The sequence below is a fragment of the Lutjanus erythropterus genome, chromosome 18 (assembly GCF_056507025.1).
Source record: "Lutjanus erythropterus isolate fLutEry1 chromosome 18, fLutEry1.hap2, whole genome shotgun sequence".
NCBI classification, from domain to species: domain Eukaryota; kingdom Metazoa; phylum Chordata; class Actinopteri; order Lutjaniformes; family Lutjanidae; genus Lutjanus; species Lutjanus erythropterus.
In genome coordinates this window covers 29,902,827-29,923,223 of record NC_139334.1, presented here as the reverse complement: position 1 = coordinate 29,923,223, position 20,397 = coordinate 29,902,827, and the positions used below count along the sequence as shown (strand labels likewise).

The 20,397-nt window shown below is 38.3% G+C and overlaps 2 protein-coding genes across 3 annotated transcripts; both read left to right on the top strand.

Annotated features, from left to right (window-relative positions):
- The first annotated feature begins 9,021 nt into the window (after nucleotides 1-9,021).
- On the top strand, nucleotides 9,022-11,011 carry LOC146311266 (nuclear factor 7, ovary-like). Its single transcript, XM_084741798.1, has 2 exons — nucleotides 9,022-9,160; nucleotides 9,270-11,011. The coding sequence occupies exon 2, from the start codon at nucleotides 9,287-9,289 to the stop codon at nucleotides 10,673-10,675; it is 1,389 nt and encodes a 462-aa protein (XP_084597924.1). The 5' UTR covers nucleotides 9,022-9,160; nucleotides 9,270-9,286; the 3' UTR covers nucleotides 10,676-11,011.
- Nucleotides 11,012-14,732: 3,721 nt separating this feature from the next.
- On the top strand, nucleotides 14,733-16,817 carry LOC146311265 (zinc-binding protein A33-like). Of its 2 annotated transcripts, none has more exons than XM_084741881.1 (2): nucleotides 14,733-15,068; nucleotides 15,178-16,817. In XM_084741881.1, exon 2 carries the CDS (start codon nucleotides 15,195-15,197, stop codon nucleotides 16,581-16,583), a length of 1,389 nt encoding a protein of 462 aa, XP_084598007.1. In that variant the 5' UTR covers nucleotides 14,733-15,068; nucleotides 15,178-15,194; the 3' UTR covers nucleotides 16,584-16,817. The 2 variants fall into 2 exon arrangements, with proteins under 2 accessions (XP_084598007.1, XP_084598008.1); XM_084741882.1 differs by having other exon boundaries at nucleotides 14,734-15,068; nucleotides 15,206-16,816.
- Nucleotides 16,818-20,397: the final 3,580 nt, after the last annotated feature.

Genomic DNA, 20,397 nt, shown 5'->3' with positions numbered 1-20,397 from the left:
TCACCCAGATTCCTTTTTCTGTTTTCGCTCTGGTAAAATGAAGCTTGTGAGTGTGACGGTGTGTGAGAGCCATGAAATACCAAAACAAAAATATTCAGGAGCTGCAGGAGGCGGGTAATATTCTGAGATCAAAGAAGTAAATTATGAGGAGAAAACTAAAATGGATATGGAGATAGATACACCAAGATTAAAGTTACATGAATTAAATTTGGATATTATCTGAAATGAAAGTCGTAGATTTACAAGAAAACAAAACTAAAAAAAAAAAAACATTTTTTAGATAGTTTGACATTAAAGTCTATATTTTCAAGTGCCAAATTTACGAGACAAAAACTAGATAATATATTCTCCAGTAAAAGTGAAGTAAAAGTAAAAAAATGTGAATATTCTATTCTATTCTTCTATTATGAAGTGAAATTTTGCGAGAGAGATTAAAGTGGTAAATTTGCAAGAAAAAAATCGTTTACAAGAAATAAAGACTGACTGTTTTCTTTCCCATAAAGTATAAATGTCCTATGAAAAATCAGAAATTGAGATTTAGATAAATTTCTGAGGAAAAAGTCACAAATTTGTTTAAAAAAAAGGAATGTTTACAAATTTATGAGCAAAAAAACTTGGATGCTTGCTGGAGATTAAATTTGCTTTATGAAAATTAAACCGTGATTATCTGAGATTAAAGTCGTACATTTACAAGAAAAAACTCAAACATTTATGAGAAAACTCGACTTTTCACCTGGATATTCTCTGAGATTAAAGTCATAAATTTACAAGAATTTAACTGATCTTTACAGGAAATGAAGTGAAGTGAATTAATTCACGGATTTATAGTTTTTTATCACTTAAAGTTCATTGAATTTCACATTTTAATAACACAAAACATTTCCGCAAACAGCATCTGACAGACAGAACAGCTAAAAACTGAATGATGCTAAAATCTGAAAAAATAAAAAGGGACAAGATGACAACAAATTAGACAATAAAAACATTATTTAGATGAAATGTAAAGAAAATCTGAGCGATGCTTACCGTCCCACTGTCATCATTCTGCCAACACTGAGAGCTCAAACTAGAAATAGTGAATTTGTTGGGGACTATTTTCAGCAGCGGATTAATCCATATTTGGTGTTTAAGTGAGTAACTGGGGCAGCATGGCGGTGTGTGTGTGTGTGTGTGTGTGTGTGTGTGTGGGATTAAGTCAAAATAAACTACAGTGTGTTCATGGTGATGAAGGAACATCAGTCAGTACAACACTGAGTCTCACTGAAGTGTTTAAAACAGTTTCTGGATGACAGTGAAGCTCTACAGCACAGAAGAAGAAGAACGTACATCAGGCAAAAAATAAAAAAACATGTTCTCTTTGTTTCTATTTGTGGGAAAATTTACATAAGATACCTTTAATCTGTCAGCTGTGGCTGGTGACGATGAATGAGACTGGTTTTTTTTCTCCAAAATCAAAAATCATTTTTACACTGATTTTCGTTTCTTACCTGTGGTGCTCGGCCGAGGATCCCGCACCGTGACGAGCACGAGCCTCTCGTCCAGGAGGAGATGCAGCCTCATTCTGCGTAGTGATACGGGCGGCAGCTGTGGTTCGGTACAAAGAAAATAGTCCCCACAGTACACGAAACTTCTCATGACAAGTACATTTACAAGTAAAAAAAAAAAAAAAAAGACGAATAATTTCTGAGATTATTAAGTCATTTCTAAGAAAAAGTTTGAAATTTACAAGGAAGAAAGCAAAACTTTAAGAGAAGAAAAGACTTAAATATTCTCTGAGATTATAAAATACAAGTTTGTTTTTTGAGATTAAAGTCACGAGAAAAACCTCCATATTGTCTGAGATTATAAAGTTGTAAATGTATGAGCAAAAACCCCAAGATATTCCCTGAGATTAAAGTGGCAAATTAATGAGGAAAGACTCATGTTCACAAGGAAACGACTTGAATATCTTCTGACTATTAATACATTAATTTGCAAGAAAAAATACACAGAAACAAAAAAATACTCAACATTTAAGATGGAAATTTCCAAGAAAGAATGCAATTTAAGAGAAAAGACTTGAATATTCCAGAGATTATAGAAATATAGGTTTGCAAGGAAAAATCAGAAATTGAGATTTAAATCATAAATTTATGAGAAAAAGAAAAACAACCTCAAGTTTATGACAAAAATCTTGAATATTCTCTGAGATTAAAAAGTCATAAATGTGCAGGGCAAAACTCAGAAATAGGAATTAAAGTTACACATTTAAAAGAAAAAAAACATGAATATTCTATTATATTATAACAAGGTCTGTGGATCATCTTGAGTGACTGGGTCATAATTTCTGTAAAGAGACGTCACTGTCCAAATTTTCAAACGTTTTTTGGTGCTTTGTTCCATTAAAATAGAGAGAGGGCAAACATCTCTACAGCTGGTATCTCTAAAACTCTGCAACTCACATCAAAATAATCTGCATGGATGAACGGCACTACAGGTAAGAGGAAAATTATGTCTTTCTGATTTTGGGGTGAACTGTCCCTTTATGACCGGGGCTCACAGCTCAATTCTTCTGACCAATGAGAGAGCAGCAGGAAGTGTTGATGGAAACAGGCAGCACACAGGTGTGCTGATGAGCTCTGCAGCAGACGTGTGTGTGTGTGTGTGTGAAGTCATAATTTAGTGAGAATAAGAGTGTTTAGAACGTGCTGGTGGTACAGATGGACAGACAAGGAGGAGGAGGAGGAGGAGGAAGACGAGGAGGAGGAGGAGGAAGAGGAGGAGTGGATTACACTGCACGAGTCTTTTGAGGAGTTTCTCTGGGCTTTTTGATATTTCTTTTGTCCTGCTGTGAAGATTTGTCACTGCTGGAGTCCAAACAGAAAACATCTGTAGCAGGTGAGTGTTTCATCCTCCAAACATCAAGTCCTGCATCTCAGATCAACTGTAAACAATAATATATGATATACTTCAATTATTAAAAGTACCCATTTTAGGATAATTGTATATTATCACAGGGTTATAATTATTGATGCATGTGCAGCAACAACTTTCTATACGTCTGGGCAGCTTCATCCTTAATAAAACAATCTAATTTATTAGGAGATTTTATGTTTATCATCTGAAATAAATGCAGTGGGGTAAAAAGGACCATAAAGTGCAATTAAAAGGGGAAAATATCTCTTGTACTTGTACTCTTGTCTTTCTGTCTGTCCAGAGAATATATGGACATGATGTTTCTCCTCTGAGGAGACCAGGAGTGTAAAAAGTATTCAGATCTTTTACTGAAGCAAAAGTACTAATATCACACTAAAAATACTTAACTACAAGTAAAAGTCCTGCATTCACTAAATCTTACTGAAATAAAAGTATGTAAATATGATCAGATAAATATACTTCAAGTAAAAGTATTCATGTTGTAGTAAAATGTTTCCTGTCAGTGTTATTATGTTTCTGGATTAATATTATTGCATTAATGTTCCTGCTGTAGATCTTTAAGGTTGAGCTCATTTTAACTACTTTAGGTCACTGTTAGCTGGTTTAATCTACAGCAATGCATCATGGTCTATAAGACAATTTAATGTCTGTAGCATCACTGTCCTGTGAGAACCATGTATCTAAAAAGTCTGAAAACAGCCTTGTGGATTTAAAAGTTCAGTATTTTCCTCTGGGATGTAGAGTAGAAACATAAAGTTGGATCATTTGGAATTAAATTACAAAATAAGTACAGAACTTGATGTAAATGTACTTACTTTGCATCAGTAACATGTTTGAATTTATGTGTGTTAATATGTTCTCCACTGCCTTCTGTCCACTTATCAGCATCTTATTAAGTTATTTTGCTGTACATGGATGCAAAAAAAAAAAAAAAAAGCTTCAGTATCTGGGCTTATCCCCGGGTCTCCTCACCTCCCAGATCCGCCCGTGTGTGCAACACAAAACAGCTGAAAGGAAAGTTCATATTATCAATATGATCTGAAAAAATGAATCCACTGTGATCGAATATAATTGGTAAAATTATTCCTCCGTACCTTTAAGGAATATGTCAGTTTTTCCATTGTAAACATTTCATGAACTTTGTGTATCCAGTCTGAAAAGCTTTGGCCTTTTATTTGTGTGTGTTTGTGTGTGGTTTTTTTTTTAGCTGCAGAAATTGTCACCAGGGTTCATTCTTTGGAGCCATTTTTGTAGTTTCATGTGATCTGCTGGGAGATTTTACAGGACTGTGTTGTGTGCATGTTTTGTTTTGATGTTGTTGATGTGTTTGCTGATCCTGCAGTGAAACAACAGTTCTGGTTTTGGTTACATTCAATCTGTTTTTTCACCATAAAATCCCAAAACAAAAATGTTCAAACCAAAATAACTACACGCTTAATACATAAAGATGCATGTAGGCACCTTTTTAAACTCCTGGAGGAGACTTTTTAAATATGGCTTCAGGCATCTGTTTATATAAAAAGAAAAGTCCCAGGAGCAGTGAGGTAATGGAGCAGTACCTTAGTCTGCCACCAGAGGTCAGCAGAGACCTGCAGCTCAGAATCAGTTTTATTCACTGTGAATAAAACTTTCAACAAACATCCTGAACTTTGACTTATGAGCCAAAAACTTCTCAGCAAAACTATATTTGGAAAAGAATTAAGGACTGCAGTGAGTTTATATTGTCAGTGTTCTTGATCAAGATGAAATCAGCTGTTCTGAGCTACAAACTGAATATAAATACAGAATAAAATGCTAAAAAGGATAATAAGGTAATTAGACACCGCCCAAGCCAGTTATATCGACTTATATTGACATTTGGATGTTATTCATAAGGAATCTTAAATTAATTAAAGAAAAATAAAGAAAACATGAACCATGTGAATGAAATATGTTTGTTTCTGGTGCCTCAAATAGAAACATTTCCTTAAAACATTATTATTGTCAAGTTTTTAATGTCTAAAATGAGCTTGTTTTTTGTCATTTCCACACTTCATTATTTATTTCTGCTCTTTCAAACTCTACTGAACTCCTGTTTTACTTCTTATAATTCTTTTTATAGACGTGAATATTAGGATGAATCTCTGTCAACATGTCAATATTTGATTATTCATCCTGAATCCAAACTTCCAGCTGTCAGCCTTCAGAAAAGCCTTTTCTATTCCACTATCGGTTTTCTTTTCCATCTCTCCTCTAGTGTTCCCACACTTATTTTAGCTTTAAAAGTGTAATAAGATATGCTAGGAGTAATCGCTTTGCTTCCTTTTTTCAGAACAACTTCTGCTTTCAATATCTGACAGTTTTTATGCATCACTGTACGTTCTGACTATGTAATAACAGTTCAAAGTGAAAAAAAATAAGAGGAATTGAATTTTTCAGGTTTTACTGTAACATAAAGTGGAAATTAACATAAACACAATATAACAACATAAACTTGAATTATCGACTATAATACATACATACAAAAAAATATTTTCACCCCTGGGCTTTCAGTGTCTCTCTTATTGTCTCTTTTATTTTACACATGTCCAGGGGTTTTTGGGCTGCTGTGATACTGATGGAAACAGTTTCTCTCCAGCTGTAGGCAGAGACCCACATTGCAACTCTCACACTGCCAGGGAGTGCTCCTGTCGCCGCCCCATGCTGGCTCTCTGAGACTTTTCCTGTCCGCTGGCTGTGGGGACGGGGAAATGTTCACGCGGGCGTGTCAGCGGGGGCTCAGTTTTCTGGGGTACGCACAGGAGATGAGCACACAGCTCCTCCTGGAAGTCCTGGTTTCTCATGTGTTTCTGGCGTCGACTAGCACAAATCTCCTTGTGAATGATGTAACTGTTTGTCACAGCAATGTCCAGGAAATGCTGGAAAACGGTCATGTACCACCTCCTGGTCCTGAATGTGTGCCTATCATTTGGTCTGAGGTGTCCACTCCACCCATGTAGCGGTTGTAGTCTGCCACTGCTGTTGGTCTGGGGACAGGGACCCTCTGAGATGTACCATCATCCCTCTTCTGCAGCCGCAGCACCGTGTCACCTGAGTAGGCCGTGTGGACGTTGGTACATATAGAGACCTCCCTCGTGTCCATCCACTTCACAAACAGAAGTTCCTCATCCCTGATCCACTTCACTGACCCTCTGGGTGACTTCTTGGTCAGAGCATTTACTTCAGTGGATGGAGAACCCACTCTCCCTTCCCTGTACGTTCCACAAGCCCCAAATCCCTGCTGGCCCGAGTGCCGAAAAAGGAGGGGGCTTGTGTAAAAACTGTCACAGTAAATGATGTAGCCAGACCCAAGGAAATCTTTTTTTACGAGGGATGTGACCACATCAAATGAAAGCCCATTCCCTGTGGCAGATTTAGATTTTCCTGTGTACAGTTTGAAATCCACAGTGTAACCATTAACATCGGCTGCAGCAAAAAATTTGAGCCCCCATTTTATGGGCTTCCGCTTCATATTCTGTTTGAATGCCAACCTGGCCTTTGTGGCAACCATCCTCTTGTCCACGGAGATGTGCTGCTTGGGATGGTACAGGGACACGCAGCGGGTCCTCATCATCTCCAGCAGAGGCCGGACGCGGTGGAGACAGTCATAGTCCTCTGTGCCTTTCTTCTTTTCATTCTCACCATCCTCAGCTGGGTCACTCATATGAAGGTTAGCTGAAATGGCGAAGAATCGGTCCCTCGTCATGACAGTGGCGGGAAAGGGGACATGGAAAACTGTCTTTCTCCTCCAGAAATCTGACATCTTCGGGAAGTTCATCACTGCCATGTACAGCAGCATTCCTAGATATTTATTCATTTCTGCTGGTTTAACATCCGTCCAGGCAAACTTCTTCCCCTTTTAAAGATTTCTTGCAGCATTTTTGTTAGTGTTGGAGGACAACAGTTTGAGGACTTCAGAGTCAAAATAATTTGAGAAAATTTCACCTGGTGACAGATTTCCAATGTTCAGCGGCGGCTGCACACCAGGGGTTCTCTTGGGAATGAATTTTGGCAGCCGAGGGACTATATCTGGATCGGCCTCGGTTTCCCATCCCTCTGTCGGACCACGACATGGCGAACGGCTGCGTACAGCATCTCCAGCAGCTCCATTCTTCTGACTGCAACTACGGACCCGAGTATGGCCTCGTCTGCGACCTGGTCTGGGACTGTCCTCCTGTTCTGAAGACGATGGTCCTTCGTCAGACAGCACCCTGAAAGTATTGCAAACATAAGACAAAATACAATGAGACCAGATAGAAATGCATCCGTCTTGATGAAGTAACTAAATAATACTGTAAAACATCAAGTAAGGCACACAAAAAAATACACAAAATACATACAAAATAAATAAAGTGAGTAAAAAGATAAATGAGATGAGTATAAGGTAAGTATGGTAAATATAGTAGGTAGGCAAATATAAAATATAAAGTGAGGCAAAAAAGATTTATTATGTAAATGGGGAAAGTAAATTAAATAAATCTTCTGTTGCAGTGTATTTTTCTTTTGTCTTATCTATTTATATATCTAAAACAGGTGAGTAAAGTAGTCAGACATACAGAATAAAAAGCATTAAATAATAAAAATATAAAAATAGTGTCTAGTGGAATAACTGAAGGTAAGGTGAGCTGAGAAAAGTATAAAAAAAAACTGCTAAACATATTGACAATCCTACAGAAAACTAGTAAAGTAATAATAAACATGATATTGAAAGATAATATTTCATACAGAGCTGCAATATAGTTTGACTGAAGTGAACTGTCTGAACTTTTCTAGAAGTTATTAGTTTTTCAAAAATCCACTACTTACTCTAGTTCGGATGTCGTTTCCTCAGACGAGCTCAGTTCTTCGTCTGGGTCACTGTCCTCCTCAATAAACCGTCTGGGAGGTTTTCTTTCTGTTGCAGACCGTCTTGACATTATTTCTCAAAGGTGTGGCTTTGTTTGTTGGAAAAAACACAATATGTCGAAAACTCCCCTCGTCCTGCTCTTCCCGCTCTCCGTCAGCCCGCCCACTTCTCCTCGGCTCCTGCAGTTCCGCTGTCGGCGTGTGCGTCTGAATTCTGGTCTGTGATTGGACAAACAGTAAAACGCAAACACTATGGCGTACCGTAATATATAATACAATACAATATACAATACAAAGTTATCTTCTCTAGTTTCAGGAACAGTTTGAATTTTCTCTTCAGCACAAACGATTGAAGAGTTACGGTAAAGTGAACTGCGCATGAGAAGTTGTAGGCGGCGCCGATGTATTCGTCTGTGATTGGACACCGTATATGAGAGCAAAGCTCACGTTGTCTACCCTTTGAAGACAGTTTGAAATTCTTCTCTAATCGAGGAGCTACGGTAATTTGAACAGCGCATGTTCCGCTGCATTGGCGCCAACATGAGCTTAAATAAAGCGTTCTTCTGAAGCTCTGATGAAAAAAGAATCTTTACTCATGAATGTTTATGCAATTAATTAGTTATTGTTAATTAGTATTAATTAATTAGCCCTCAGTGCTTTTTACTCTGCTTCATGTCTCTTTTCTGCTGTCATCCAGTTTAGTTGATCTAGTACAGGAGGCTGCAACCTGTGTGATCAAAACAGAAAGTTTTAGCTGCCCAAAAAAGTTTAAAAATCAGTCTGGAGCCGCAACTATTAAATTCTCTTGTTTCCTTTTATTTTGGACTTGTCTCCATAGTTAGCTCCTTAATCGATTACTGGCAATATTACTGATCAGTTAAATGATTAATTCCTAGATCCTCAGACTGGTGGTAAATGTACCACCAGTTCAAAATAAACTATCTAATGATTGTTTTTGACCTTTGGTGTAACGTCACCATGAGGTCAAAATCTACATGAAAAATAACAGATTTCAGCACATTTTTGACATCTGGTACATTTTCTCAAGTGCTGCCCTGAGGTAACAGCTTGCTGCACACTGTCATTGTCACTGTCTACCTTTCTGACAATGATAAAGTAGACTGGAATGAAACACACCTCTGTGATGCATGTGAACCAACAGCATTCAACAGAGGAGGTGTGACAAAACTTTACCTTTCACTTGATTCACCTGCAACAAACCAGGAAACAGTTTATTTTTCTTCACTTCAAGAGACACACAAACTGAAAAATAAGTGATCAGATTCACCTTCAGACCAAACCAACAACTTCCTCTGAGTGACTTCAGCTGCAGGAGAGAAAAGAGGAAAACTCCAACCTGCTGACACTCCACACACTGAAGGTGAGTTTGACTAAAAACTGAACTCAAAGTGAAAGTAAATTTGAGTGAAGTCAGTGGAGGAGGGAGGGGAGACATGACTGACTGTACTGTCTGTCTGCTGTGTTTTCAGCTTCACTCTGAGACAAAATGTCTTCCAGATCAGAGGAGGATCTCTGCTGTCCGGTCTGTCATGACGTCTTCAGAGATCCTGTTGTTCTGTCATGTAGCCACAGCTTCTGTAAAGACTGTCTGCAGATCTGGTGGAGACAGAAACCAACACATGAGTGTCCAGTTTGTAAGAGAAGATCTTCAAGGGAAGATCCACCTGTTAGTCTGGTGTTAAAGAATCTGTGTGAGACCTTCTTACAGCAGAGAGATCAGAGATCTTCAGAGTCTCTCTGCAGTCTGCACTCTGAGAAACTCAAACTCTTCTGTCTGGACCATCAGCAGCCAGTGTGTGTCGTCTGCAGAGATTCAGAAAAACACACCAACCACAGATTCAAACCCATCGATGAAGCTGCAGAACAACACAAGAAGGAACTTCAGGAAACTCTGGAGCCCTTAAAGGAGAAGTTAAAGGATTTTAAAGAAGTTAAAGGTCAGTTTGATCAAACAGCAGAACACATGAAGGTCCAGGCCCGACACACAGAGAGGAAGATTAAGGAGCAGTTTAAGAAGCTTCACCAGTTTCTAGAAGAGGAAGAGGAGGCCAGGCTGGCTGCACTGAGGGAGGAAGAGGAGCAGAAGAGTCAGATGATGAAGGAGAAGATGGAGGCTCTGAGCAGAGAGATAGCAGCTCTTTCACACACAGTCAGAGACACAGAGGAGCAGCTGAGAGCTGAAGACGTCTCATTCCTGCACAACTACAAGGCTGCAGTGGAAAGAGTCCAGCAGCGCCCCCTGCTGGAGGATCCACAGCTGCTCTCAGGAGCTCTGATAGACCAGGCCAAACACCTGGGCAACCTGACCTTCAACATCTGGAACAAGATGAAGGACATGGTCTCCTACACTCCTGTCATTCTGGACACAAACACTGCTCATCCAGTCCTCTTTCTGTCTGAAGATCTGACCAGTGTGAGACGAGGAGAGAAACAGCAGCTTCCTGATAATCCAGAGAGGTTTGATAAATACTGCTCTGTCCTCGGCTCTGAGGGCTTTGACTCAGGGACTCACAGCTGGGATGTCGAGGTTGGAGACAGTACAGACTGGGTTCTGGGTGTGTGTTCAGAGTCTGTCCAGAGGAAGAGACCCATTAAGTCTGGATTATGGGGAATATGGTTCTATAAAGGTAAATACACATCATGGTCTCTACCAGATCCATCCACTGATCTCAGAGTGCAGAAGAAGCTCCAGAGGATCAGAGTGAATCTGGACTTGAACAGAGGAAAGCTGTGGTTCTCTGATCCTGATACTAACACACACATACACACCTTCACACACACTTTCACTGACAGGATGTTTCCATTCATTAACACTGTGGATAAAGTGAAGATATTACCACTGAAGGTCTGTGTGACAGTGGAACAGAGCAGTTAGAGATAAACAGGATGATTATATTCATGATGTGCCTTTATTTTACTATGAGTCATTGTCTTTTTTTGAAATTTTATTTTTATTTAGTTTGAAATTTAGCTTTTGGTTTCTGTTCTCATGTTTTTTTATGTATAAAATGATTTAATTTAGTTTCTTTTTTAAATTATTATTATTGATTTCATTTAGTTTCTGATCCTTGTGGTTATTAATTTTTTCATCATCAGTGTCTTTCTGTCATTGTAGGTTCTTATCACACTGATTTTTATTCCAGTGTTCATTTTTCTGATCAGTTTGGTTTTAATGAATTATCTGAAGCTATAAAAAGTGGGTTTGACATCATGATTGACAGCTGAGCTCTGCTTGTTCTTCAGTTGTGTGTCTCTGTCACTGATCACTGCTGCACAGACTCTGGCTTTAAATGACTGTCTGTCTGTCTCCTCTTTACAAACACACACACACACACTTTATGCTAATTCCATGTATTTTCTTTTTGCATGTACTACATATGTTGTCACTTGTTGTAATTAAATTCAGTTACTGTAGATGATCTAATCAGCTCTGAACAAAACATGAACCTCCTGAATAAACACAACTTCCTCTGGGGATGCAGCCTCTACAGGCAACATCAGGTGTAAAATATTTCCCTTATAATCTAGATTTCTGTCTGTTATATTGTTGTAAATCTGCCTGGTTGCTTGAAATGTTGTAAATAAATAATACGATTTTCTAAATGAATGAACTGTTTGAAATAAATTACAATATTTGAATGGAAAAGTTTGGACTCATGATCCTGTTCTTTGTTTCCTTATTAAGTTTCTACATACATACCAAAGTACAGTGTAAAAATTATATTTTAATATTCTGAATGCTGGACTGACTCAGTATTTGGAAACTGTAGAATATTTGAATATATGTCAGAACAAGACTTGTAGAACAGAAAGTAAATCTACTTTTGTTGATTTGTTGTTGATTTTGGTGATTTTCAAAAGGTGTTTGATTTGGTTCACAGAGATTTTATTTCATTTTAAACATTTAAAATCAGGGCTGGATGGCAGATTTTATAAAGTCTTAAAATCATTGTACAGTTGTCCAGTTTCTCTTAATAAATCAAAGTAATATTGTCAACAAGTTTAAAATATGTAAAGATCTCAGATATTCTACTTCCTCAGAAGTTTATGATTCATGTGTCTCCCTCATATTAAATTATGTTTCAGGGATATGAGGCTTTAAAGAATGTAAAATAGCAGTTGTAGCTGTATGATTACCATTAACATATTATAGGTCTAATATAATCCTCTAGTGGGACATTTGAAGAGCTCATGGGGCCCCCTGGTGGTCAGTGGGGGCCTCAGCAGGTGTTCCAGGTTACAGTAATGATGCAGCTGCAGAGTGAGCAGAGAGACAGGTGAATCACACAGCAAACACAAGATGATACAGCAGACGTCATCACAACTGATTCACATGTTTACTTCAAGTTTAAGTTCTGTTGGACTCTCTAATTCAGTCTTAAACTGGCTCCGAACATACATTACAGGAAGAAAAATTTTCGTTTGTCTTGGGAACTATTCGTCAGGGAGTTATGACATAACTTCTGGTGTTGCACAAGGAAGCTGCCTTGCCCCTCTGCTGTTCTCCCTATACATGCTTCCTCTCGGTAATATCATCAGGAAATACAATGTTAATTTCCATAACTACGCTGATGACACACAACTGTATATATCCGTAGAGCTAAATGACATAGATGCTGTTCGCTCCCTCACTACCTGCCTCTCAGCAATAAATAACTGGATGAGCAATAATTTTCTAAAATTAAATGAGGACAAGACAGAAATTCTATTAGTCGGCCCCTTATCAAAAAGGAAGGACTTGCTGGAAAAACTGGCCATTTGTCCTCCTGGGTAAAACCAGAAGTAACGAGTCTGGGGGTTATCTTAGACTCTGAACTAAGTTTTACCCCCCACATTAATAAACTGACCAAGGTGGCATTTTTCCACCTCAGAAACATTGCCAAGGTACAGCCATTCCTGAGTCAGCAAGACGCTGAAAAACTAATCCTGCTGGTTTTTTAGACACCCAAAACTATAACAAAAAGAAAATTGGAGATGCAGCTTTTTTCAGCTATGCTCCCAAACTATGGAACATCCTACCCAAACACATCAGAGAGGCAGGCTCTGTTGAGACATTCAAACGGCAGCTAAAGACACATCTTTTCAACTGAGCCTTCACAGTAGTTTGAAAATAGTAGAAAGGCTAAGTTAGTTAGTTCCTCTTTTTTTTTTTACTCCATGCCCAATGGCCTTTTCTAAATTGTCATTTTATACTATCTTTAATATCATCATTATTATGTGTATGTTGTATGTATGCATTGTATATGTGTGTATGTGTGTGTATATATGTATATGTATATATATGTATATATATATAATATATATATATATTCTTTTTAATCCTCTTTAAATTTTGCTATTCTTGCTTAATTTTTACTGTATGTATATATATATATATATTTTTGTACTTTTTACTCCTATTCTTCATAGTCTCTATTATGTGAAGCACTTTGAGCTGCATGCTTTGTATGAAAGGTGCTATATAAATAAAGCTTATTATTATTATATTATTATTATTATTTATCACTGAATTTACAAGGAATCCCTTCAAAGTGATGTTTGTGTGAACTTCCTCTCATATTGAAGGAAACAACCAACCTGTTCAAAATTAAAATTAAACACAGTATTTATTCAAATGGACTGAATGCTGCACATAAACAGCAAAACCCTTCTCCACATCCAGTTTAGTCCTGTGAACCTCTTCATATAAAACCTCTGTATAACTCACTGCTGACTCCTCACTGCTCTTCAGCAGCCAGTAGAGGCTGCAGGTCATCAACAGCTGCGAGACTAAAACAAGGCTTAACTACTAGCAGTGTTGGTGGGTAACAAGTTGCATGTAATCAAAACATTAAAGGTAACTGCAAATTATTACATTTACTGAAAACTGGTGATTACAAACAGGTTTACATCCTGAAATTATTTTCATGTTGCCTGGTGGAGATCTGTGTCACAGGCTGGAAAGAAAAACAGAATGCAGACAAGAAAATGTAAGATGAACAATAAAATAGTACAAGTCTCTGGATTAAAGAAGGTCCATGCAGGGTCATGCAGGCCATTTGCTGCGTGTCATCCTCTCTCTCTCCACCCTGTTTCCTGTCATAGCTTCAGCTGTCTCTGTCAAAATAAAGGCAAAAATACCTAAAAATAATCTAAAAAACAAAGCAGTCCATGTTAAGCTTCCAGCTCCAGCTCATTTGGTCTCTAATCCCTCACCGTCCCGTTGTGTCTTCAGTGAAGGAGGGGTGAAAGACATGTTCACGTTCACTATGTCTCACCCATGTCTCCTGCAGATGTTGGCTGTCCTCCCAACTGTTGCTGTCTTTCCAGCCAGGGCCGAAGACACAATTCTTTTCTCAGTTTGGGTCTCGTTCAGTGCGCACCAGTCTCATCCTCGCTCCTCTGTTCGGCATCTGGGTGAGCTAGATTCACACACCATCACCCCGTGAACTCTGCAGTCAGCTGAGTGACCTCTGTGGCTTATGCACAGTTGAAGGTGCATTCTCACTTCCAAGAAAGAAAAAAACATAAATGAAAACTCATTTCAATGATCTGCAAATACCTTTCAACCTCTATTCAGTTGGAAGTTGGAGTTTAAAGACATTATATTTAATATTGAAACTGATAAACTTTAGTGTTTCTTGTAAATATACACTTATTCTGAATTTGCAGCACATTAAAAAAGTTGTGTCAGGAGCAACAAAAGATTTTAGAAGTTGTGTAAAGCTCAGAAACACCTGTTTAAAAGATTCAGCAGGTAAATAGTTTCTTAGAGTCACTGAGTGTTTAACTGTGACTCAGCAGATCCCATTCATCTGCAGATGTTGAAGCTGAGGCTGAGGTCAAAGACAGGATTGCTGCTGTCACATGACTTCTCTCCATCATACGTCACGCCACCAACTCAAAGGTTAGTGCCGCCCTCAACACCTGAGGAGAGAGGAGGGTGAACATTTACTGAGGCAAGTAAAAATATTAAAGCAGGTAAAAGGAGATCAACCGAATCACGGCTCCTACAGTCCACATTTAACAACATTTTTCTGAAGAACGTCTGGAACATTTCCTCGAGTTCTGTACTGAGACAACAGTCTGCTGCACACTGTCACTTTATGTTTTCAGCAGTAAATGAGAACTTTGGACTGAAACACACCTCAGTGTTACGTGTGAAGCAACAGCAGCTGCAGAAACAGTTTGTTCATACAGACTGAAAAACAAACGATCAGATTCACCTTCAGACCAAACAGGAGAGAAAAGAGGAAAACTCCAACCTGCTGACACTCCACACACTGAAGGTGAGTTTGACTAAAAACTGAACTCAAAGTGAAAGTAAATTTGATTGAAGTCAGTGGAGGAGGGGGGGGAGACATGACTGACTGTACTGTCTGTCTGCTGTGTTTTCAGCTTCACTCTGAGACAAAATGTCTTCCAGATCAGAGGAGGATCTCTGCTGTCCAGTCTGTCATGACGTCTTCAGAGATCCTGTTGTTCTGTCATGTAGCCACAGCTTCTGTAAAGACTGTCTGCAGATCTGGTGGAAAGAGAAACCAACACATGAGTGTCCAGTTTGTAAGAGAAGATCTTCAATGATGCACCCACCTTGTAACCTGGTGTTAAAGAACCTGTGTGAGACCTTCTTACAGCAGAGAGATCAGAGATCTTCAGAGTCTCTCTGCAGTCTGCACTCTGAGAAACTCAAACTCTTCTGTCTGGACCATCAGCAGCCAGTGTGTGTCGTCTGCAGAGATTCAGAAAAACACACCAACCACAGATTCAGACCCATCGATGAAGCTGCACAACAACACAAGAAGGAACTTCAGGAAACTCTGGAGCCCTTAAAGGAGAAGTTAAAGGATTTTAAAGAAGTTAAAGATGAGTTTGATCAAACAGCAGAACACATGAAGGTCCAGGCCCGACACACAGAGAGGAAGATTAAGGAGCAGTTTAAGAAGCTTCACCAGTTTCTAGAAGAGGAAGAGGAGGCCAGGCTGGCTGCACTGAGGGAGGAAGAGGAGCAGAAGAGTCAGATGATGAAGGAGAAGATGGAGGCTCTGAGCAGAGAGATAGCAGCTCTTTCACACACAGTCAGAGACACAGAGGAGCAGCTGAGAGCTGAAGACGTCTCATTCCTGCACAACTACAAGGCTGCAGTGGAAAGAGTCCAGCAGCGCCCCCTGCTGGGGGATCCACAGCTGCTCTCAGGAGCTCTGATAGACCAGGCCAAACACCTGGGCAACCTGACCTTCAACATCTGGAACAAGATGAAGGACATGGTCTCCTACACGCCTGTCATTCTGGACACAAACACTGCTGGTCGAAACCTCATCCTGTCTGAAGATCTGACCAGTGTGAGACGAGGAGAAGAACAGCAGCTTCCTGATAATCCAGAGAGGTTTAATTATTACTATTCTGTCCTCGGCTCTGAGGGCTTTAACTCAGGGACTCACAGCTGGGATGTCGAGGTTGGAGACAGTACAGGCTGGATTCTGGGTGTGTGTTCAGAGTCTGTCCAGAGGAAGGGAGACATACAGTCTGGATTATGGAGAATAGGGTTCTATGAAGGTAAATACTCAACACGGTCTCTACCAGATCCATCAATTGATCTCAGAGTGCAGAAGAAGCTCCAGAGGATCAGAGTGAATCTGGACTTGAACAGAGGAAAGCTGTCGTTCTCTGATCCTGATACTAACACACACATACACACCTTCACACACACTTTCACTGACAGGATGTTTCCATTTATTTGCACTGTGGATACAGTGAAGATATTACCACTGAAGGTCTGTGTGACAGTGGAACAGAGCAGTTAGAGATAAACAGGATGATTATATTCATGATGTGCCTTCACTTTTCTTTCAGTTATTGTTTTTATTATGATTTTTAAAATTTTGTTTGACATTTAACTTTCAGTTTCTATTGTCGACTTTGTAAAATTATTTAACTTAGTTTCTGAAGTTTATGTTTAGTTTAGCACCTCCTCTACCAACTGAGCTACTGTAGCTCCCTGACACTGTCATGTTTTTAAATTGTTAATTTTTCATTATGTACACCTGAAGCCAAATGTATAAAAATAGTTTTAGTTCCAAACTTAAAATTGATCTTAAGATAATTTCTGATGGTGCGCTTTAGTCTGATTCGTAAAACATCGAGAGTATAAAAAACTTACCAAACCAAAAGAGAAAAGTGATGTGTTTTGAAGCTGAGATCACAGTGATGGTAGAGGAGACTGAAGACAGACAACCAGCAGGAGAATCACTTCAGTCCAGTCTGGACTTTGTTTAGACAAAAGATCATTTCCACGTCAAAGGAAGGTTTCATAAATAAATACTTGTACTTATTTTATGTTTAAGTCATATTTAAGTTCAAAAATGATCTTAAGTCTGTTTTATAAATGAGGTCTGTGGAGGGAATCGTGTTTGGTCGTGTGTGTTTGTGTGTGTGTGTGTGTGTGTGTGTGTGTGTGTGTGTGTGTGTGTGTGTGTGTGTTACATGTGTGTGTCTGTCAGAGGTTCAGTTTTAAAGCTCCAGTAAAGATACTGACATCATATGAAACTACAAGTGTCATGACAACTTGTTGGATATTTAGTATTTTTTTTTTTCCGTTGAGGTAAAAACTGGACTGGACATTTTCTAAAGGGTTCCTTGACATCTCAACTCAAGACGTCTGAATGAAAATGTGTCTTTGGGAACACAAGAGTCTCCCCTTTACAGACATACCCACTTTATGCTAATCACATGGAGTATGAGACAAAAAAACATGCATCATTTTGGATGTAGTATATATGTGTTATTTAATATTTGAATATTTCTGCACTCTGGGGTCCCAAAACACTGTTGTAATAAAAATAATTGGGTCTGACTGGACAGCTGAGACTGTTGTGGGCCGAATGAGTCCAATTAATTTAAATCAGTTTCTCCAAAAATGTGGATTTCTCTGTCTGTCATATTGTTGTAAAGCTGCCTGGTTGATTGTAATGTTCTAAATAAACAAGAAAATGTTGTAAATAAATAAGAAAATGCTCTAAATAAATAACAATGATTAAATTGATAAGTTTGGACTTGTTATCCCGTTTTGTTTCCTTATTAAGTTCATACATACAAACCTTTGTAAAGTGTTTTATACTCTGGTATTTTAAATGCTGGACTGACTCAGTATTTGGAAACTGCAGCTGAAGATAATCAGGGTTTGTTGTCAACAAGTTTATAATATGTAAAGATCTTGGATATACTCACTCAACACTTGGGGTGGACTGTGCAGGAACATTCACCCATTTTTATTTTTATTTTCATGATTTATTCCAGTTAAAATATCACTGACACACTTTAATATCCCTTTTAAACTGTCAGTTTACTGCAGTGTTTTTGCAATAGTTCAGTGAATCTCAAACTTTTTTTTCCTGGGTGTCTGACTTCAGCAGCTGAAAAAAAAAAAAGTTCACACTCCACAGTTTTTTTTTTTAATCATTTATTTTTTAATTACTGCAATAAGTGTACTGACATAAAAGAAACCTTTGATATCTTGGTTGGTCAGGAAATGATTAACTGGTCATCTCCAGCCTTTGTTATCAACCTTTTCATCACAGTAACAGAACATTTCTTAGTTTATTTAATATAAAGAATGATTTCATGCCAGCAGCAGCTGTGTGCAAAAAGAACTTCAGTCAACAGATATTTCAATTTGATTCAAAAACAACATTTATGAGCAACCTTCTAAAACACACTGCAATAATTCAGTGAGCTGAATAAAGTTATGATGCTGTCAAAATCATCTTCTGACATTTGTAGTGTGAACATTTCCCTCTGCCACTAAGAATCTGAATGTATTTAAAGGGAAGATTCTTGAGATGCAGCATCTCATCATCATTGATACTGACATCAAAAATACAATCGACTCATTTACTCAGCAGATAAATCATTTACAAGCTCTGAAACACAAACCAAAGAAAATAAGTTGCAACCAAAATGACAAAAAAGAAACATAATTCTGTAGTTTGAGTGACCAGACGTTGTTCCAGGATTTCAAGTTTGGATGGATCAGAGGATTTTGGGGTTGAGAGTATACTTTCACTTTACTTTTTATGTACGTATCAGAGATATAAAAGTAAATTACACTCAAGTATACATGGCTTATACTAGTATAAGTATACAGAAAAGTGTACTTGTACTTAGTGTTTGTTAGAGATAAACAGTACTTCAGAAAAGTACAGTCAAATATTCTTGCTTTGTATGAAAAGTTTAAGTTTGCATGGCTTGTAGTTGTGTTTACTTTTCTTTTTTTTAAATAGAGTATCTTATTTAAATACTTAAAAACACGTATTGTCTTATTTGAGATATTATTCCAGCTCATGTTTTACAAACTGTGTGATGTTTGTGGGCAGACAGGGACTGATTTCAGTGTGACACAAATTCTAACATTAACCGACCCTAAAGACTGTGTGTGTTTGTTTTTTTAGATTTGAGTTGTCATTGTTAGTTTCTTGCATCTTATATGGCGTCCAATAAAAAACATGTTGGAGTGAAAACTTTGATTTTTGAAGAAAATAATGTTGTTAATTCTGAGTCATGTGGATTTTTATGTGTACTTCACTGGTAGTGAACATATGATTTCACTTCAGATCTACTTAAAGTACAGTTGGTTTTATTAATAGTATTTATTAGTAGTACACGGTATAGTACTGATAGTGATCCAGTCATGGTTTGGTTTTATTTCCTGTTTTATTTTGTAGTCCTGCTCCTCCCTCATGTGTCTTCACTTTACTTCCTGTCTTTGTCCTTTTCCCGTCCTTTCTGATCACCATTTGTTTCACCTGTCTGATTAGTTCCACCTGTGTCTGATGAGTTGCTTGTCTATTTAGTTCTTGTGTTTCTGTGTTTCTGTGTCAGTTTGTCCTCGTTCTTAAATTTGTGTTGAGACTCTCAGTCCTCTCTGTGTTTTCTGTGTCCTTTAGGTTTTTCTCCTTGTTGTTGGATTTTGTCAGCTTTAGTTTTCTGTATTTTGGACTGCCCTGTTTTCAACGTAAACCTGTTTCCTGTCATTTACTTTTTGTCATGAAATCACTTTGAACCATTTCTGCTCAGCCTCAGTCTGCATTTTTGGATCCATTATTTTGTTTAGTTCCTCTGCTTAACACACACACACACACACACACACACACACACACACACACACACACACACACAACACATAGACTGATCTGAGATGACTTACTACCATAGGCATAGGAACTGGGGGTGATTGTGGGGGGGGGCATGTCCTCTCCAATATCGGAGACATGTGCATTTGTCCCACCCAGAAATTATACCGTGGAGGAGAAAAATATTTGATTTAGAAATCTTTAACTCGCGTGCTTTTATTTTGAAAGCTCAACCCAGCATCATGTCACTGGCCCCTCCTCCTCCCTCACCTGAGGGGTGAACTACGAAGCGAGATTAATGTGTTAGCGAGCTATGTTGAGTCTAAAGCCAGGATTTTCAGTGTCACGAAGGTGGCTCTCTTTTAACCTGGCTAGATCACCATGGTAACTTATACTAAACTCATAACCTGGTCGGGAGTAGGTTATGTTCAGAGTTTCAGATTAAATCATCTGTAAAAAGCACTGTTCTTTAACTAATTATTGTCCTAAC